Source organism: Ctenopharyngodon idella, chromosome 16, assembly GCF_019924925.1.
Source record: "Ctenopharyngodon idella isolate HZGC_01 chromosome 16, HZGC01, whole genome shotgun sequence".
NCBI classification, from domain to species: Eukaryota; Metazoa; Chordata; class Actinopteri; order Cypriniformes; family Xenocyprididae; genus Ctenopharyngodon; species Ctenopharyngodon idella.
This window is the reverse complement of record NC_067235.1, coordinates 17,232,889-17,250,840: the sequence shown is the minus strand read 5'-3', so window position 1 is coordinate 17,250,840 and position 17,952 is coordinate 17,232,889. Positions and strand designations below refer to the sequence as shown.

At 37.7% G+C, this 17,952-nt stretch overlaps 1 protein-coding gene across 15 annotated transcripts in view; it reads left to right on the top strand.

Annotated features, from left to right (window-relative positions):
- The window catches only part of ptprub (protein tyrosine phosphatase receptor type Ub), a 237,756-nt gene that overhangs the window by 140,397 nt on the left and 79,407 nt on the right, over positions 1 to 17,952 (top strand). For all 15 annotated transcript variants that reach the window (XM_051865407.1, XM_051865418.1, XM_051865417.1 and 12 more), the window contains exons 5-7: positions 385 to 500; positions 3,092 to 3,266; positions 7,291 to 7,584. In XM_051865407.1, coding sequence (XP_051721367.1) covers positions 385 to 500; positions 3,092 to 3,266; positions 7,291 to 7,584 — 585 coding nt within the window. The remainder of the gene's footprint in view (positions 1 to 384; positions 501 to 3,091; positions 3,267 to 7,290; positions 7,585 to 17,952) is intronic.

Genomic DNA, 17,952 nt, shown 5'->3' with positions numbered 1-17,952 from the left:
TATATTGGTAGAAAAAAAAAAAAAAAAAACATTTTACTAATGCTGCATTAATTTGATCAAAAATACAGTTCAGCATCATTACTCCAGTCTTTAATGTCACATGATCCTTCAAAAATCATTCTAAATGGCAAATTTTTAGTTAAATTTCTTATTATTAATGTTGGAAAGGTGTGCCTTTTAATATTTGTGATGCATTTTTTTTCTGGAATCTTAATGAACAGACTAAAAATATTGCTGAATAAAAGTATTAATTTCTTAACAAAAAAAAAAAAAAAAAAATCTAACTGACCCCAAACTTCTGAATGGTAGTGTATGCTTTTTGTCCCCACTTCTTCGTATGTATATTTTTTTGTTATTCTGAACCCTTTATCTCTCTGTGTTCAGATAAATCTCCTCATTTCTCCCGCTTGGGAGACGTGGAGGTCAACGCTGGACAAAACGCCACTTTCCAGTGCGTAGCAGCAGGGCGTCCCTTTGAAGCAGAGAAGTTCCTGTTGGAGGTGAGTGTAGATTGTTTTTTTATGGTGGTTGTTTTTGTGAGTATAATCAGGTTTTTTTCAAATTCTTCTTTTTTTTGTGGAGATCTTTAGCAATGAAATAATCATCTAGGCTGAGTCTGTCGTGACTTACTGCGAGTCAACAAAATTAGCATCAAATTTGCTCAAAGCACCTGAATGTTATCATTTAAAAGGCAGCTTTTTTAAGTAGGCCACTGTAAATTTCAAGAACACTTTTGTTCAAATTGATTTTGTTCTTAAACTCCTACTGTTCCTCAGATTAGATCTGAGAGGCCATGTTTATGATTTTTTTTTTTTTCAAACAAAGTTTAACTTCATGACCTTTCAGTTACATTTTAATATCTTTAAGAAACTTAAGAAAATTAGTTGTAAACTGTAAATCTTCAGAAGCAAAGACACGCAGAGATCACTCTTTCTTCATCTGTCTTCGTTATATAATGTAATTGTTCTGAGAGTATTTTTAAGCTCTAACATGGTCTTTGGAAGGAACATTTCCCGCTGCTTTCAGAGAGCTGAAGTTTCTGGCATCAAAGGTGGAATTAAATTAAATGAATGATTATGTCACATCAAGGTCAAGGACAGATGCCTGTGGATGCAAGCTGTCACAGCGACACAAGATTTTGCAATAATCAATGTCCTCAAACCCTCTGAAGTGCTCATTTCTCCCCTAAACACAGCAGGAGATATATGGCTCTCTGTCTTCACTTCCATTTTATATGGATGTTTTCTTACTTCCTCTGTCTGTAGTACTAGCTACAGCCTACTTTCTGCCTTTAATCATGGATATCATACTCTATAAATGTTTTTTTTCGTGGCAGCTGTGGTCCTTACAGCCGTTTTGGTAACCTGTATATTTTACAGTTTATAACTGTCATTAAGTGTGTGTGTGTGTAACTATGTTTACTTTTATAGGAAAATGTTTTTAAAATTTAAGTAATGTATTATTTTTACATGCTCTCATAAAAGTATAAATATTTTTTACAGAGAAAATATATATTTAACAAGACTGAAGTAATTATTTTTTGTGTGTATATATTGTATATACATGTGTGTAATTTTTATTTTTATATATATATATATATATAATATACTTTAGCATATATATACCTACAGTACACACATTACTGACCCCAAACTTTTGATTGGTGTATGAATAGTAAAATAATGTGTATTATCTTTAAAAAAAAATATAACAATTTTTACAGTATATGGTCAGGTAACTTAGTTTCAAGTTTTAACTTTTTTTTTATTTTTTTAAAGTGTTTCAGCTGATACCAAACAGGTGCATGGGTCAAATGCATCTGTAATGTGTGGCACGTTTAGTCCAAACAGATTGTCCACAGCTCTCTTACTGTATGTTTATCCTATATGTTTGCCTGTCTGGCAGTTCACTGAATGTGATTGCTAGGTTGAATAAAGAGAGAGTGGCTCTCAAAGCCAGATGATTGTACGTTTGGTTGTATGTTTGGCTTTGATTGTACGTTTGGCTTTGTTTTATGCAAACCTCAAATTTGCAGCCATTGCCCACACATTACCCCTACATTCAGGTCTGGTTTGTGTGGTCTTGAACCACATTGAAAGCCCAAACACTTTAGCAGCCCCATAATAAACAAACACACATAGTTGTGTAGCAGCTGCTGACCTCCTTCTTGAAGTGCTTTCCGTTCGTATGAGTGCACTCTCAATGCTCATTTTGTGTCCTTGGTATTCAGAGATGGGGAAAAATGAATGCGTTGACATCTTAGATGGGTGCTATTCACACCACTGTCTCATTTAAATTACCTGAGCCGCAGTGAAAGGTTGCTGCTATCAAGTGTGGCTTTGTGTGAGAGATGTGTCTGGTTCCTCACCAAGCTCCACGTAGCAATTCCCCATACTAAGTTACGTGCAAGACTTTCAAGACTTCTTTATTTTTGGTCCTTATTATTCAGATGAATCATACTTCGGTGTCCAACTTTTATGGCTTGTCTCTCAACATAAATTGAAGCTTTTCTCTGTCATTCATCTGCTTGAAATGGCATCATTGCTGCACTTACAGTAGTATACACCGAGTAAGTGTGATAGCGGATTGGAAAGCGAAAGTAAAAAGCTAGCTTGCATTCAAAAGTAGTTTCAAAACCCAGCATATTGATAGCGACTCGCTGATGCCCGCCAATTACAATATAATTACCCATCTGTAAAATTGCGAGAGAAGGCAAAAGCTTTGAAATATATTTTTTTGTCCCTTTAGGGGCCCAGTAGAATGCGAACATACTATTCGGCTTCAAGCACATCCCTAACTCTTATGGTCGTTTTATAATGCTTTTTTGATCCTTTTGGAGCTTGACAGCCTGTTGTGACTATGATATATGTGTGTACCTTAAATATAAGATGCCTAATTGATAACTTCATGGAGAAATTAGGCAAATGCAATTTTAGTCTTGTTTTGGCTCAGTATTTGTGTCCTCAGTTTAATGACAAATGGCTTTATCCCAGAAAAAGTGCATTGCTCATTCAGTGTTTATATAAGTACTTGGCAGCATATGCTTGGTGAGTAGGCTGTAGCCTGTTTTCATGTTTTTCTTCTTTTCTAGCGGCACAATGGTGAAGTGTCCTCAGGTGGTTCTGTCAAGCACTTGGGCCGCAACCGCTTCGCAGTGTCCTTTCAACTGGAGGACGTCCAGAAGCCAGAGCAGGACCTCTACCGCTGTGTCACGCAGTCCTCCAGAGGCTCCGGCGTCTCCAACTTTGCTGAACTCATTGTCAAAGGTGAAGAGCTTGATTTCCTTTTTTTATTTGTCCTTTCTGTCTTCATTTTACTGCCCATAATGTGCGCATCACAGGATAATGGGATTCTGGCTAAATCCATGCCATTGTATTCTTTTCTCTATTATAGCCTTGCATTCTCACATCTTATGCTCCTTTGTCCTTAAAATTATCAGTTTTGTGTGTGTGTGTGTGTGTGTGTGTGTGGACTGTTGTAATAGCAGACTTTTGTTTGCAGTTGGTATTTAGTAAAGCTAAAAGGGGTAGTTCCCTCCAAAATGGTAATTTTGTTATTATTTACTCAACCTCATGTCATTGCAAACCTGTATATGTTGTGGTTTCTGCTTTATGTGAAAAATCACTTCTCAAAGATCTTTGATTGCAGAAATTTTATTACTTTATTGTATACAACAAAGGAGACAGCCTCTTCAGGAGACAGCTGACTGCTCTCTGTTTTTGCACACATATTTATACCATGTGATATGAGCTGAGGCCAAGTTATGTGATCATATTTACCACATTCTTATAGCTTTAAAGGGATAGTTCACCTAAAAATGAAAATTCTGTCATCATTTACTCGCCCTCAAGTTGTTCCAATTCTGTATAAAAGTCTTTGATCTGCTGAACACAAAGGAAGATATTTTGAAGAAAGTTTGTAACCAGGCCGTTTTGGGGCACCATTGACTTCCATAGTAGGGGAAAAAATACTATGGAAGTCAATGGTGTCCCAGAACTGTTCAGTTTCCCACATTCTTCAAAATATCTTCTTTTGTGTTCAATGGAACAAAGAAATTTATACAGGTTCGGAACAACCTGAAGCTGAGTAAATTATGACAGAATTTTCATTTTTGGGTGAACTATCCCTTTAAATATAATTTTCCATACATGTAAACACATTCTTCAAGCTTCACATTTCTCATGTACACAGCAAACTAGCAAGCATATGTCACGGCCTTCTGTTCTTCATGTTCATGTATGATTATATTTGTGGTGTGAGACATGCTATATTATGCTATATTATACTCAATTTTACTATAATAAAATCTTTTACATATGCTGCTATTTTTTTCTGTTTAAAACAAAAAATTTAAAGTCTTTACATACACACACTCGAGCTCCAAAAAGGATCATAAAAACACCATAAAATAGTCCATTCAAATAAAGTCATACAAATTAAATTTAAGTTGTTGTTCATTGAATCTTCATCTCCGCTGCACCTCTCAAATAAAATATGGTGCAGATTTGATATTATTGACACCCCACTGTAGGTGTCAAAAATAAATTAATACTTTTATTCTACACTGTAGGTGCCATATTTGATTTGATCAGCTGCTTGATCTGTGGCAGATTTTCAAAGAATCACATTTGTTCAGTATTATATATATAGTCCTTTTTGGAGCTTGAAATAAAAAATTATACCAAAAAAAGCATAAAGGTTTGAAATGACATGAGGAGTAAATAATGACTGTTTTCATTTGCACTATCCATTTAAATTCTGAATCAGTGAGATTCCATTTATTTGTATTTATATGACAGTATCAAAGGTCTAAAGTAGTACAGAAGATTTCCTGAGAATAATCATGATGATTCAGCAGATGTCTTCAGCATCATATTAAACCAAAGCAAACCTCCTTCCTACTTGAAATTTCAACCATACAACTTGACACTTGCCCATCAGCCTACAGTGGCAGCTTTCTGTGTTCACCTTTAAACCCTGGTCAGATTGATATCCCCTAAGCAAAAGGAGAAGTCAGGGGTGGAATAAGGATAGGGATGGATGGAGCCATGTGGGTTATTCAGCTTCCGTCCTCAAGGCATACTGAGAGAGGCTATGAGACAGCACCATGCTAATCCTATTGATAGATGTAGCAGCACGGATTATGGCGAATTTAGAAATACGGCTTTACTATATGCCACAATGTGACCTAGAAGCACAGCATTATAAAACCTTCAGGCTGTTTTTTTAATGCAGTCATAACAAAACTAGAAATGAAAAACCACAGGTAATACCCTCAGAGATCCTAAAAGAGAAACTTCTAGCTATTCAATTATTTGTACTCCTCACACTGTTTATTTAACTCTGGTTAAGATTTTTTCTTTCTTCTTAGCAAAATCACAGAATAAGACAGAGTCCTTTTAAGGTAATTTATGAGTCCTAATTGGTTTTATTTTATTTTTTTATTTTATTCTCTCCTAAGAGAAAACGCCATTGTTGTATAGGTAGCACTTTCCCAGCAGATAACTTTTTATTTAGCATGTTTTTTTCTGGCTTGTGCTGCTAAAGTGATTGGATAAGAGCATTTGCTAAATGCCTTAAATGTAACCATATTCCAGAGTAAAATTGTTAATGTTCTCCAGATCTTGTCATCAAATTCAAAACTCATTTAACATGCACTGTTTTTAGGGGTCTGACTAATCAAATGTTCAGCAAAGTGCTTAGATACAAAGCACTTGCTCTTATGGCACTTGTCACACTGACTCATTACAACTTCATCATTATATTTTTACCAGAGCTGTAGGCAGAATCCACTCGGGAACATCACAGTATGAAGCATAACTTATAACGAGACCTGCTTGTAACTGTGCCTCTATGTTACAGAGCTTTAAACCCATTTCAGACTATATCTGCATTCCCTCTGCAGCGTGTTATTGGCTATGCTTCCTGATGGCTTTTACTTCGACAGGAGGTCCTATTTAAAATGCATTACTGCACCTCAGTTAAGCACGGCAGATTGGCCCCACCAGACAAGTCCATAAAGCTATAGGCCCACACGCTAGCGCGGCAGCGTTGACGCAAGCTCATTACGTTCACCTTAGATTTTCCTTTCCCTTCGCTCTGATCTTCTCCTTGTCTTTTCCAAACTGCCCTCCCACGCTTGCCCCCGCTAACAAGAGGCTAATCAGTCCTTTAATTAGCTTGATCAACTCATTTCACAACTCACTGTTCCTCAATGGGCCCATAGATTACATTGCAACAGGGCTAATGCAGAGGAGCCAGAGGGCTAATGAGAATTGTACTCAGTCAGTCAGTAGGGTTCAGATCTGTTTTTCGCAGTAATTCTGAACTCTACTCTGGCGAAAGAAGCTTTTTCAGGGTGAAATTAATAATCTGCCCTAACCAACACTGGATTGAGGGAGAATCACAAAGAAAAGGCAGTCTGTTTTTATGTCTCTTCTCATATGAAAGTGGAGTTTGAGTTGACTTTATATTATTCTCAGAGCCTTTCTCTGACAGACAAGATGAGCTTTATTACTCGCTGCCATCTCATATCCCTCCCAGGAGAGGCTTTCTCTGTCCCTAGCTGGATATTTGCCATCTGCAGCTGGCCCTGAGAGAGAAAGCTTGCAGACACAGCAGACCCGAAGATTAGTCATGGGAAAAGTCAGCACTGATATCTTTTCTTTCATTGGACCCCTCGCCTACATCCTTCTAAATCAGTTTCTCTCACTAATTGTTTGATAACTCAAGACCCTTTGAAGTTCCAGTGATTAGTCAGGGTTTAAATATATATCAAAAAAACAAAAAAAAATTTTACCTTGCAAATCAAATTATTTTTTATTTTTTCCCTTGTTATTGTGGCTACTGTGTATCTGCCAGCCAAGATCCTCAGGGGGCCAGATATGAAAATCTCACACTAAATAGCATGACCTTGTATCTGACGTTCTTCCACATTCTACAGTCTTGCACATCTGTTGGTCTACTTATAGCTCTCCCTTGAGGACCTGAAAGAACCAGCTATTGGAGGTTTAATGTGCATGGCCAGATTGGTATTTTAACTCTTGAACTTTGCGTTTTTAGTTGTACCATTTTGAACCGCAAATGTTCTTTTACCTTATGCCAACTGTGTCTGGTCAAGATAAGCTTAAAAACTGGGTAAAAGAGATTAGACTGATTCAGGTTAGAGTACATTAAAACATTTCATATATTCCTCCCTGGGGTTTGCTTGAAAAAGGCTAAAATATAAACATATTTTCTTCATTCCCTGAATAGACTTTTACCGTAATCTCCCCTTTGCCTCTATCACAGTTCCCCCATCTCCCATTGCTCCACCTCAGCTGTTGAGAGCAGGCTCCACATATTTGATCATTCAACTAAACACCAACTCCATCCTGGGCGATGGTCCCATCATTCGTCGAGAAATCGAATATCGGGCCAGCCAGGCACCCTGGTCGGAGATCCTTGGAGTTAACATGGTTACATATAAGCTCTGGCACCTGGATCCAGATACGGAGTACCATATCAGTGTGCTGCTTACTCGGCCGGGTGAGGGTGGGACCGGGCCACCTGGACCACCCCTCATCAGCAGAACCAAGTGTGCAGGTGAGTGACCGGAGAACTTCACTTGCATTACAAAGTCTATTGAAAATTCATGTCATAATTTGATGTTGGAAGACTGTGATTGGAAATGTGAGTTAATTAAAATCTTGAACTTGGAGAAGCAAAAAAAAAAAGGAAAAAAAAAAAAGGAAAAAACAAAAACAAAAAACAAAAATAAAAGTTGCTTTCTGTTTAATCTTGTTTAGGAAAAACAATTAAGAGCTCTCTATATATATGATAAACTACCTGTCAAAACTTTACAATAATAAAGGTTTTTTTTTTTTTATGTTTTTGAAAGAAGTCTAACATGATCCTTCAGAAATCATTCTAATACACTAATTTGGTGCTCAAGAAACAATGCTGAAAACAGTTGTGTTGCTTAATATTTTGTGGTAACCATGGTATACTACCATTCAAGTTAAGGGTAAGAAATATATTTATAATTAAAGCTGCAAGCAGTGATGAAAGGGCCCTCGCACCCGGGCTCACCGCCACCCGTTGGCTTTAGGAAAACAGTGAACAATGGGTTACATGCATGTAAGCGAGTAAATACAAGGGAAATATGGCAAAGTCATTTCAAAGTGCCACACTTCCTGCTGCCAATAGGTGGTGCTTTGACTGTAACTGAATATTGCCATGTAGATGTCTTCAGGCCAGGACTATTATCAAACATGTGAAGTTTGGAGCAGATCAGAGATTGTATGCCTGAGTTACAACAACTTCCTGTTTCGTGGCGTTAATCGCATACATTAGCAATTAGCCAAGTGTTGCATGATTTAACGTGTTTCTAGTATGTTTGGCACTTTGTGGCATGTTGAAATTTGTTACAGTGTAAAGCAAGCCATTTCCTGTTGCCAGCAGGTGGCGCTATGACTAACTGAAAATTGGCATATAGGTGTCTTTAGGCCAGGACTGTTATCACACGTGAAGTTTTGGACAGATCAGACATTGTATGCCTGACTTACAACAGCTTCCTTTTTCATGGCGAAACATCAGACTTTGTCAGTCCGCCACGGACACGCCCTTTAGTGAAAACTCAAGATCTTCGCAATTTAACATCGCAAAGGCCTTCAGATTAGACTGACCGAATATGATGTTGATCTGATTAAAGCTCTAGGAGTTCGTTTAAGTACAACACCTGGAAATGGCAAAAAGTTCAAAAATTTTGCAGACAAAATCCAAAATATCTCACTTCCTGCTGGTTTTCAGATTTTGACTTTTTTTGTAGGGATTGGGCTGTTACATATGTCTACCGAATTTCATACCTGTATGTGAAACGTGGTGCGAGGGGCACTTCGTTGAAATTTTGTAGGTGGCGCTATCGAGCCATTTTGGCACGCCTAATTCTGAGACCCATAACAGACGTAAATTTTCACCACTTCTGATGCGTGTGCAAAGTTTCATGAGTTTTCGAGCACGTTTAGGCCCTCAAAAATGTGATTCATTTGGGGAGAAGAAGAAGAAGCGGAATAATAATAAACGAAGCAATTCCAATAGGGTCCTCACACCATCGGTGCTCAGGCCCTAAATATATTTATATTTAATATATTTAAAAAAAAATCAATTAATACTTTTATTCTGCAAGGATGCATTGATCAAAAGTAAAGACATGTTTAATGTTAAAAAAAGATTATTATTAAAACTATTATAATTATTAAAATGACTGTATTTCAAATAAATGTTGTTCCTCCATCTTCACTCCATCTTGCTTGCTGATGAATCCTGAAAAAAAAAGATCATAATTTCCTCAAAGATATTAAGCAAAATATTAAGCAGCTAAAATCTTAGAGGGTTAGTTTACCCAAAATGAAAATTATCCCATGGTTTACTCACCCTTAAGCCATCCTAGGTGTATATGACTATCTTCTTTCAGACAAACACAATTGGAGATATATTTTGCACATTTTGAAGCCCCCCAAAAAAAAAAAAAAAAAAAAAAAAATGCATCCATCCATTATAAATATGATCCATACGGCTCCAGGGGGGTTAATGAAGTCCTTCTGAAGCAAAGCAATGGGTTTTTGTAAGAAAAAAACCATATTTAAAACTTTATTAACTATAATAACTAGCTTCTGGCAGACGGCCGTCTGCATCAATTTGCGGTGGAAGAGTAACCTCTGACCCGACGCATGACGTAATGACGAATGCGGAAGCGCAGAGGATAGAGCAAAACAAAACACCAGTCATGAATTAGAAGTCTAAAACGATCATTTTTTAAGATAAATGTCGGAGGATTTTGTTATAAGAGAAGAGGAGCTTGAGTTTGTTGCACATCCCTATTTGTTTGAACCGCAAGAGGCGTCTAAGCTTATGCTACTCTTAAATCCTACGTCATACATCGCGTCAGAGGCTTACTCATTTGAACTTTAGTGAAATCCCATTCTTAATCCGTAGGGTTTAAAATGGAGTTGGCCTACCCTTTGCAGCTATTACAGCTTCAACTCTTCTGGGAAGGCTTTCGACAAGGTTTAGGAGTGTGTTTATGGGAATTTTTGACCATTCTTCTAGAAGCACATTTGTGAGGTCAGGCAGTGATGTTGGACGAGAAGGCCCTGGCTTGCAGTCTCCGCTCTAATTCATCCCAAAGGTGTTTTATCGAGTTGAGGTCAGGCCAGTCAAGTTCCTCCACACCAAACTCACTCATCCATGTCTTTATGGACCTTGCTTTGTGCACTGGTGCAGTGTCATGTTGGAACAGGAAGGGGCCATCCCCAAACTGTTCCCACAAAGTTGGGAGCATGAAATTGTCCAAAATGTCTTGGTATGCTGAAGCATTAAGAGTTTCTTTCACTGGAACTAAGGGGCCAAGCCCAACCCCTGAAAAACAACCCCACACCATAATCCCACTCCACCAAACTTTACACTTGGCACAATGCAGTCAGGCAAGTACCGTTCTCCTGGAAACCGCCAAACCCAGACTCGTCCATCAGATTGCCAGACAGAGAATCGTGATTCGTCACTCCAGAGAACACGTCTCCACTGCTCTAGAGTCCAGTGACGGCGTGCTTTACACCACTGCATCCGACGCTTTGCATTGCACTTGGTGATGTAAGGCTTGGATGCAGCTGCTCGACCATGGAAACCCATTCCATGAAGCTCTCTACACACTTCTTGAGCTAATCTGAAGGCCACATGAAGTTTGGAGGTCTGTAGCTATTGACTCTGCAGAAAGTTGGCGACTTCTGCGCTCTGTGGTTTTACGTGGCCTACCACTTCATGACTGAGTTGCTGTTCCCAATTGCTTCCACACTAACAGTTGACCGTGGAATATTTAGTAGTGAGGAAATTTCACGAATGGACTTATTGCACAGGTGGCAACCTATCACGGTACCACGGTTGAATTCACTGAGCTCCTGAGAGCGACCCATTCTTTCACAAATGTTTGTATAAGCAGTCTGCATGCCTAGGTGCTTGATTTTATACATCTGTGGCCATGGAAGTGATTGGAACACCTGAATTCAATGATTTGAAGGGGTGTGCCAATACTTTTGGCAATATAGTGTATCTCCAATTGTATTCGCCTGAAAGAAGATAGTCGTATAAACCTAGGATGGCTTAAGGGTGAGTAAATCATGGGATAATTTTCATTTTTGGGTGAACTATTCCTTTAATTACTTGAAACTTTTGAGTGACACTACCAGTATATTCTCCTTTTTAAAATGTATCCTCATTTTCCATTAAAAACCCATATTGATCAGCTACTAATGGAACAGCATGTGAAGTGTGAATTTGGTCAAGTGTTTAATGCCAGTTCATAAAATACCTCCGACTTACTTTATGAAAAAGTAGATGATTAATTGGAATTTAAAATTTCTCAACCAAAACCATGGGCATCTCTCCTGTGGCGCCTTCTTGTGCCTGTCAAAACAAACAGCGAGGGGTGCGGTAATGCATGGTTCTACCTGCAAATGAGAGTCTCTGCCACATCCAGCTGTTTCAGAACTGGAAAGGGTGTGATTAGGAAGATTGATCCTGTTTTTATCCAAGAGAAAAAGAGAGTGAAAATGCAGGTTGAGGATTCGCCCCTGGACCTGGTCAGCATGGTAATGGTCACTATTTTACATCGCATCCTCTTCTAAACACACACATGCTATTACACAAATCAACACCTGCCTTTTTAAATTACACATCACAATCATTCTTAGCTTGTTCTGGAGGCCAGACACCTACCATTCATCAGCAAGCAAGACAAAGAGAGGCAGCCAGGTGAAACAGGGAGAGCGGAAAAGCATGACAGCATAGGAGGCTTTAGAATGACATAGCAGAGAGAAAAAGACATCAGCAGATAAGACGAGAGAGTCGGAGCAAGAAAGATTCGTCTGTGAGTCACGTTTTTGTCTTAAACAGCTTTTGTCTCTAAAAGAAAGGCGGAGAAAAATGAGGAGCAGACATTCACGCTAAATATTTCCAACTGTTTCCATTTTCTCTTCCACATTAAGTCTAGATTGAAATTCTTCTTTAAATGGAGTATTTGCATCATATTCCCAGTGGTGCCTCGCTGCACATGAATATTGGGGCTGTTTAAGCTCCTGTCATATTTGCTGAACTGTTGAAGATGTAATTTTGACTCAATAGAAGCACATCAGTGGGATTGGAAGTAAAATGAGGTTTTCCATACTCAGTTCATGCTCAAATCTCCTGTGTATTCTGCCGTCAACTGAATAGAAGTCGAAGATATAATTGAGTGCTTGGAGAAGTGCGCTAGTGGGAACGCAATGTTGTGTCAGAGGCTATGAAATTTTGATTTGTTTGACAGGGCTTGCTCACATACATTGTAATGACTTATTAATCACGGTTGAACGAGGGTTAGTGTCTACAGTCATGTGACTCGATATTCAGATTAGTCTCCAAGGAACTAGTCTCACAAAAACAATTTTTAGATCTTAAGATCTTTGTTTTGTAACATCATCTTCAATAGTTTATTTTCAAAACTGAAACATTCACTCAATTTCATGAAGGATTTATAGTTCTTTACTAAATGCATTAGCTTCACCTGTCAACTGTACAATGAAATTTTATTCCTCAGAGATCTGCTCATGAGACCTAATGGAGCTCTCAGATATGTTACACTTGAAGGGATAGTTCATCCAAAAAATTAAAATGTTTCAGTTGAAACATTCTACATGACAGTGGAACATTATTCAAAATATCTTTTGTGTTTTGCAGAAGAAATTTATACAGTTTTGAACTGACATGAGAATGAGTAAATGATGACAGTAGTGAACTGTCTCTTTAAGTATCAAATCTCAGATGTCTCTTCTAATAGTTTAAAGGCGGCGTGAAATGAAAATTCACTATTATCTATTTTATAAATGCCTGTTATATGTGTTATTGTGAACGATTCTTTCGTGGATGTTTCATTTTTTTATTAAATGTTTTTACCTCATAATGTTTAATTAAAATGTCATAACTAGACTTTTCAAGGAAAACGTTACACTTCTCTCTGGTTACGTGTGCAGGTCTTTTCCAATCATTTTGTCCACTTAAAAGCTCATGTTTATCTGACTTTACTTTTGATTTCACTGTCCACATCTCAAAATCCAATCAACAACTGATGAACCACTTAAAAAAAAAAAAAAAAAAAAAAAAAAAAAAATCTTTTTGGCTGAACTTGATTCAATCATGGACAATGGTATCACATTAAATAACTCTAACAAATAACTTTACTCAAATATTTCATGTAGGATGAACTTAATTGAATCAAGTTATTTGGACATGTCTAAGTTTAAAAAAAAACATCAACATAACAGAAACTCTTTTTAAATACCAACATAATAGAACTTAACATTAACAAGTCTTCCCATTTTCTCACCTTGCATAAAATAACACTTTATTTCAACATTTACTCTCCCTATCCAGCCCTGTGCAAAGCATTTTATTGAGCGACTTGATTGAAACATGTTTTTTCAACATGAAACATCAAGTTGAGCCAAAGAGTAATCGTTTAACATAATGCAATCATGTTTGAATGAGAAACCTGTTACAATGGTGTTGTTTAATCATAATGAATTGTTTAAATAAAGTGAACAGCATCAAAAAATCATTTTTGAGTGTAGAACCAAGCCCTGTCCTACATTTTTCTTTTTGGATAATCCATTACCCTTGGATGTACCTCACAATATGGAAGAAAAGATCTGTCACAACCTCCATTTCGTCGTGATTTTTAAAGTTATAAAAAGGTTATGGAGAGTATTGTGGATAAAAAATTTCATCAAGAAATATTTGAGTTAATTTTTAAATGTCTGACTTGTGTTTGTATATGATTTAAGCCATCTAACCACAATCTCTTCTTAAACTCTAGAGCAGACGTGAGATTGTTTTCTTGTAGTGTCCATTTGCTCTCCATTTAAGCTCATGGTTAAATGGTTAAAATATTGACTTTGCTGAAAGAGAGAAAAAGAGCTAAACTATTCTAAGATAGTTAACAGATCATAGCAGGTTTAAACTGGTTGTAGATGCCTGGTTTAAGTGGTGCTTAGCCAGTCTCCCAGCCTGATCAGCTGAAATCCCTTTTAAACCAGCCAACAGACCAACCTGACTCAGCTAAACTAGCTTAGACTGGTTTAAAGTCGGAATGAAACAGAATTTGTGATTGTCTTTTCTTCCCTATAATGACGTATATCCGAGTGAAACAGCCTCTCGAATAACGAAAAAAAAAAAAAGTAGGGCGAGATGTGATTTTGTCCATCGGGAATTGATTGGATTGTTGGATCATTGTTTTGCTATTGCTGCAATCTCATGTGAGTGACAGTTTGTCCTGCCCTCGCACCAAAAAACACATCATCAGAGACATTTGTCGTTGCAAAAGGGAGGGGAAGTTATTTTGATTAATGATTATGAGCCATACGAGGGCACATGAATTGAAGGAAAAAAAAGTGCATGGATAAATACATTTTTTTTAAATAAATACTTCAGTATTGCATTAAAAAAACAAGAATTGTCTATTTTGATTTCATGGTGACTTTTTTTTTTCAGTAGTGGAAGATTACGTCATTTGTGGTTTTTCTTACCCACAGGTTTTGACACTTCCCTTTATCTTTAGGCTGGGATGCTCAAGTATTATACAGCACCTCCAAACATCACAAACTCCCACTGGTCACATTTTCTGATTTTTTTTTTTTTTTTTTGTGGGGGGGGGGGGAGATAGAGTGTAGTGTCAGCTCATCTTTCTTCATCCAGCAGGTGAATTCACCTACTCCATTCCAAGGGTGACTTTAATCATCTTCTCTGGCTTCATATGATGTGCTCAAAATGGCCTCCATCCGGGGATGCCATTAACGCCTGTACACAGACCCGATGCTGACAATCTTCCCTGTTGATATATCCCACGCAACAAGATCTTATTAATTTATTTATTTGTATATTAGGCTCACCATGTATGGTTCCTCACTCCTAGCAGCTCATTTTTATTTATTTTTTAACAGCAAGAACTTTAGATACTTTCACGACCCTAGGTGAGTTCTCCTCCAAAAAACTGGAGGAAAGTGAAATGATTGATGGGATGACTGGGTTGTTTCTGGCTGCAGCTGAAGATTGCATCCTGGTGCGCAGCTCTTGGTAGTGACCTACATAAAAATGATGAAAGCAGGCACAGTCCTGTGGGCACAGCCAGGGAACTGCTGGACATTTCACAGAACACGGCCAGGTGTGCTTGATGAGGCGTTGTTGTGATTAGGAGCAGGGCTCAATGTGAAGGAATGTTCCTTGGAGGAGAGGGAGATTAGAAAGTGGAAAAAGATGGAAGAATGGGACAAACATTGCACTTCTGCCACAGTCTGGTTCACAGATGGACCTCCACCTGCTGCTGGGTCTCTTTAGGTGTTGTTCGGAGTGAGTTATACTCTGGACTGTAATGACTTAAAGGTACAGTGCACCCAAAAATGCAGATTTTGTCATCATTCACTTTCCCTTGTGTCATTCCAAACCTGTATGACTTGCTTTCTTCTGCAGAACACAATACAGTAAATTTAAGTTTGATGGGATCCATTGTTGGTTTGGACCCTAGACTTTTATTATGTATACAAAAACAGTTGAAACATTCTTCAAAACATCATCTTTTGTGCTCTGCAGAAGAAAGTAAGTCAAAAATGCACATTTACTCTTGTGTCATTCCAAACCTGTATGACTTTCTTTCTTGCATGAAATAAGGTGATGCTTTGAACAGTGTCCTGCTTTTTTCCATAAAATGAAAGTAGATAGTGATCATTGGCTGTCACGCCCCAAAAGGCCCAAAAAGCACAATAAAATCACCATTATGTGCTGTTTAAGTTTTCTGAATGGAGCTTTGTGTAAGGAACAGACTAAAATTTAAGACACGGAGCACCAAGTTTAAAAATCTGCAATGGCTTAATATGCAAGTATTACTGAAAATGTGTCTGTCTGTTCCTGACACAAAGCAATTGTATGACTTCAGAAGACTTGAAATATCCTGCATGAGTCACATGGACCCCTTCTATGCCATTTTTATGGTACCCTTTAGTTCCTTCTAGGGCTTGACAGCCACTGCTCACTATATACAATACTGTTCAAATGTTTGGGATAACTATGTTAATTAAATCAAAAAATACAGAAAAGACATTTATAATGTTTCAATAGATTTCTATTTTCAAATGAATGTTTTTCTTTTGGACTTTCTATTCATCAACGTATCCTGAACAAAAAGGTATCAAAAATATTAAGCAGCACATCTGTTTTTAACATTGATAACAAAATATGGTCACACTTTAATTTAGGGTCCAGTTCTCACTATTAACTAACTATTAACTATGACTTTTGCCTCAGTTAGTTAGTAAGGTAGTTCTTAAGTTTAGGTATTGGGTAGGAGGGATGTAGTAAGGGATGTAGAATATGGTCATGCTGAATAAGGCATTAATATGTGCTTTATAAGTACTAATAAACAGCCAATATCCAAGTAATATAAATGCTAATAAGCAACTAGTTAATTGTGAGAATTGGACCCTAAAGTGTTACCCAAAATATTTTTTGAGCACCAAATCAACATGTTAGAATTATTTCTGAAGGATCATGTGACACTGAAAAATGGAGTAATGGCTGTTGAAAATTCAGCTTTGCCATCATAGGAATATATTATATTTTTTAAAATGACACTTTTTTTCTCATTTAAAAAAAAAAAAAAACTCATTTTAAATTGTTATAATAGCAGCATATAATTCACAATATTGAACGGTTGAGTAATAATGATAATAATTTTTGGGTGAACTGACCCTTTAATAAATATCTTTGAGAAAGTAACATATAGCAGCTTAATCTTTTATGATTTTTATTCCCATAATTTAACATCAGATATACGAATGCTTTTATGTACATTTCATTAAACCCGCTCTACTCCAAATATCACAGAATCATGTTTCTCATCCCTTTCCTTTTTACAGACCAACGACCAGAACTTCATGGCCATTAGTTCACAGTATAACAAGAAATGAGCTTAGTTCTCTCCGGACTACCTCATGTATCAACATTATCTAGAGTAATGGGACAGAAACCGGTCTTGTTTGGACTTTCAGCTGCCCGTGAGGAATTGACATGCTGCCCCAGGCCTCTGGCTGCTCTCTCTGGGTTCGGTCCCATCTCAGATGGGTGCCAAGGAGTGGGCGCTCGAAGCGCTGCACTTGGCATCCAGACAAAGCCTTCGAACTAGGTTAAGGGAAGTAGGGTGGCACAAAAGGCCCTTTTGGGCTCCTCAAAGAGCACAGTGTAGACTCTTGGATTGTTTTTTAAAGATGGCACAAGCCAACAGCATCCCATTTGTTTGCTTTTAACTAACAATCAATAGTTCCATTAAGACGACCAACACTCTATTTCGGTCGTATTTCCTGTGGAGGCAAATGGGACCTTTGCATTCAATGTGTATTTTCGGAAAGGAATATCTTTCATTTGTGTCATTTTCAGGTCGACTAAGTGCTTCACTTGATAAGAAACCCAATCGCACTGGAAGTTAATCTAAATGTAAATCTGCGAATGAAACGAAATGTAAATCTAAATATAGATCTTAAGGTGTGGCGAAAGCTCTCTGATGTGTGAGTTATTTCAGGATTAAAAGAGCTTAATGTTACGAGTGTGATTCTGCAGGAAAAGTGCTGAATTAGTATTCTGCGATCCATACGTGTTCTCCTCCGAGGACTTCAAAAGGAAATACATTTCCTCTAATTTAGCCCCGCTGTTCTTACGGTCTCGGTGCATTAGCTACCTCACCTTACCCTTAGCAGTAAACCTAATTCTTAAGAGTATGTCTTCTAAGCATCGGTTCAAGAGGAACAATAAAGACCTTGAGCCATGACTTTTCACAGGAAGTGCACGCTTCACATCCCCTTTGTTGTACCTTCCCACTTGGGCCCGTTAGTCATCAGGCCC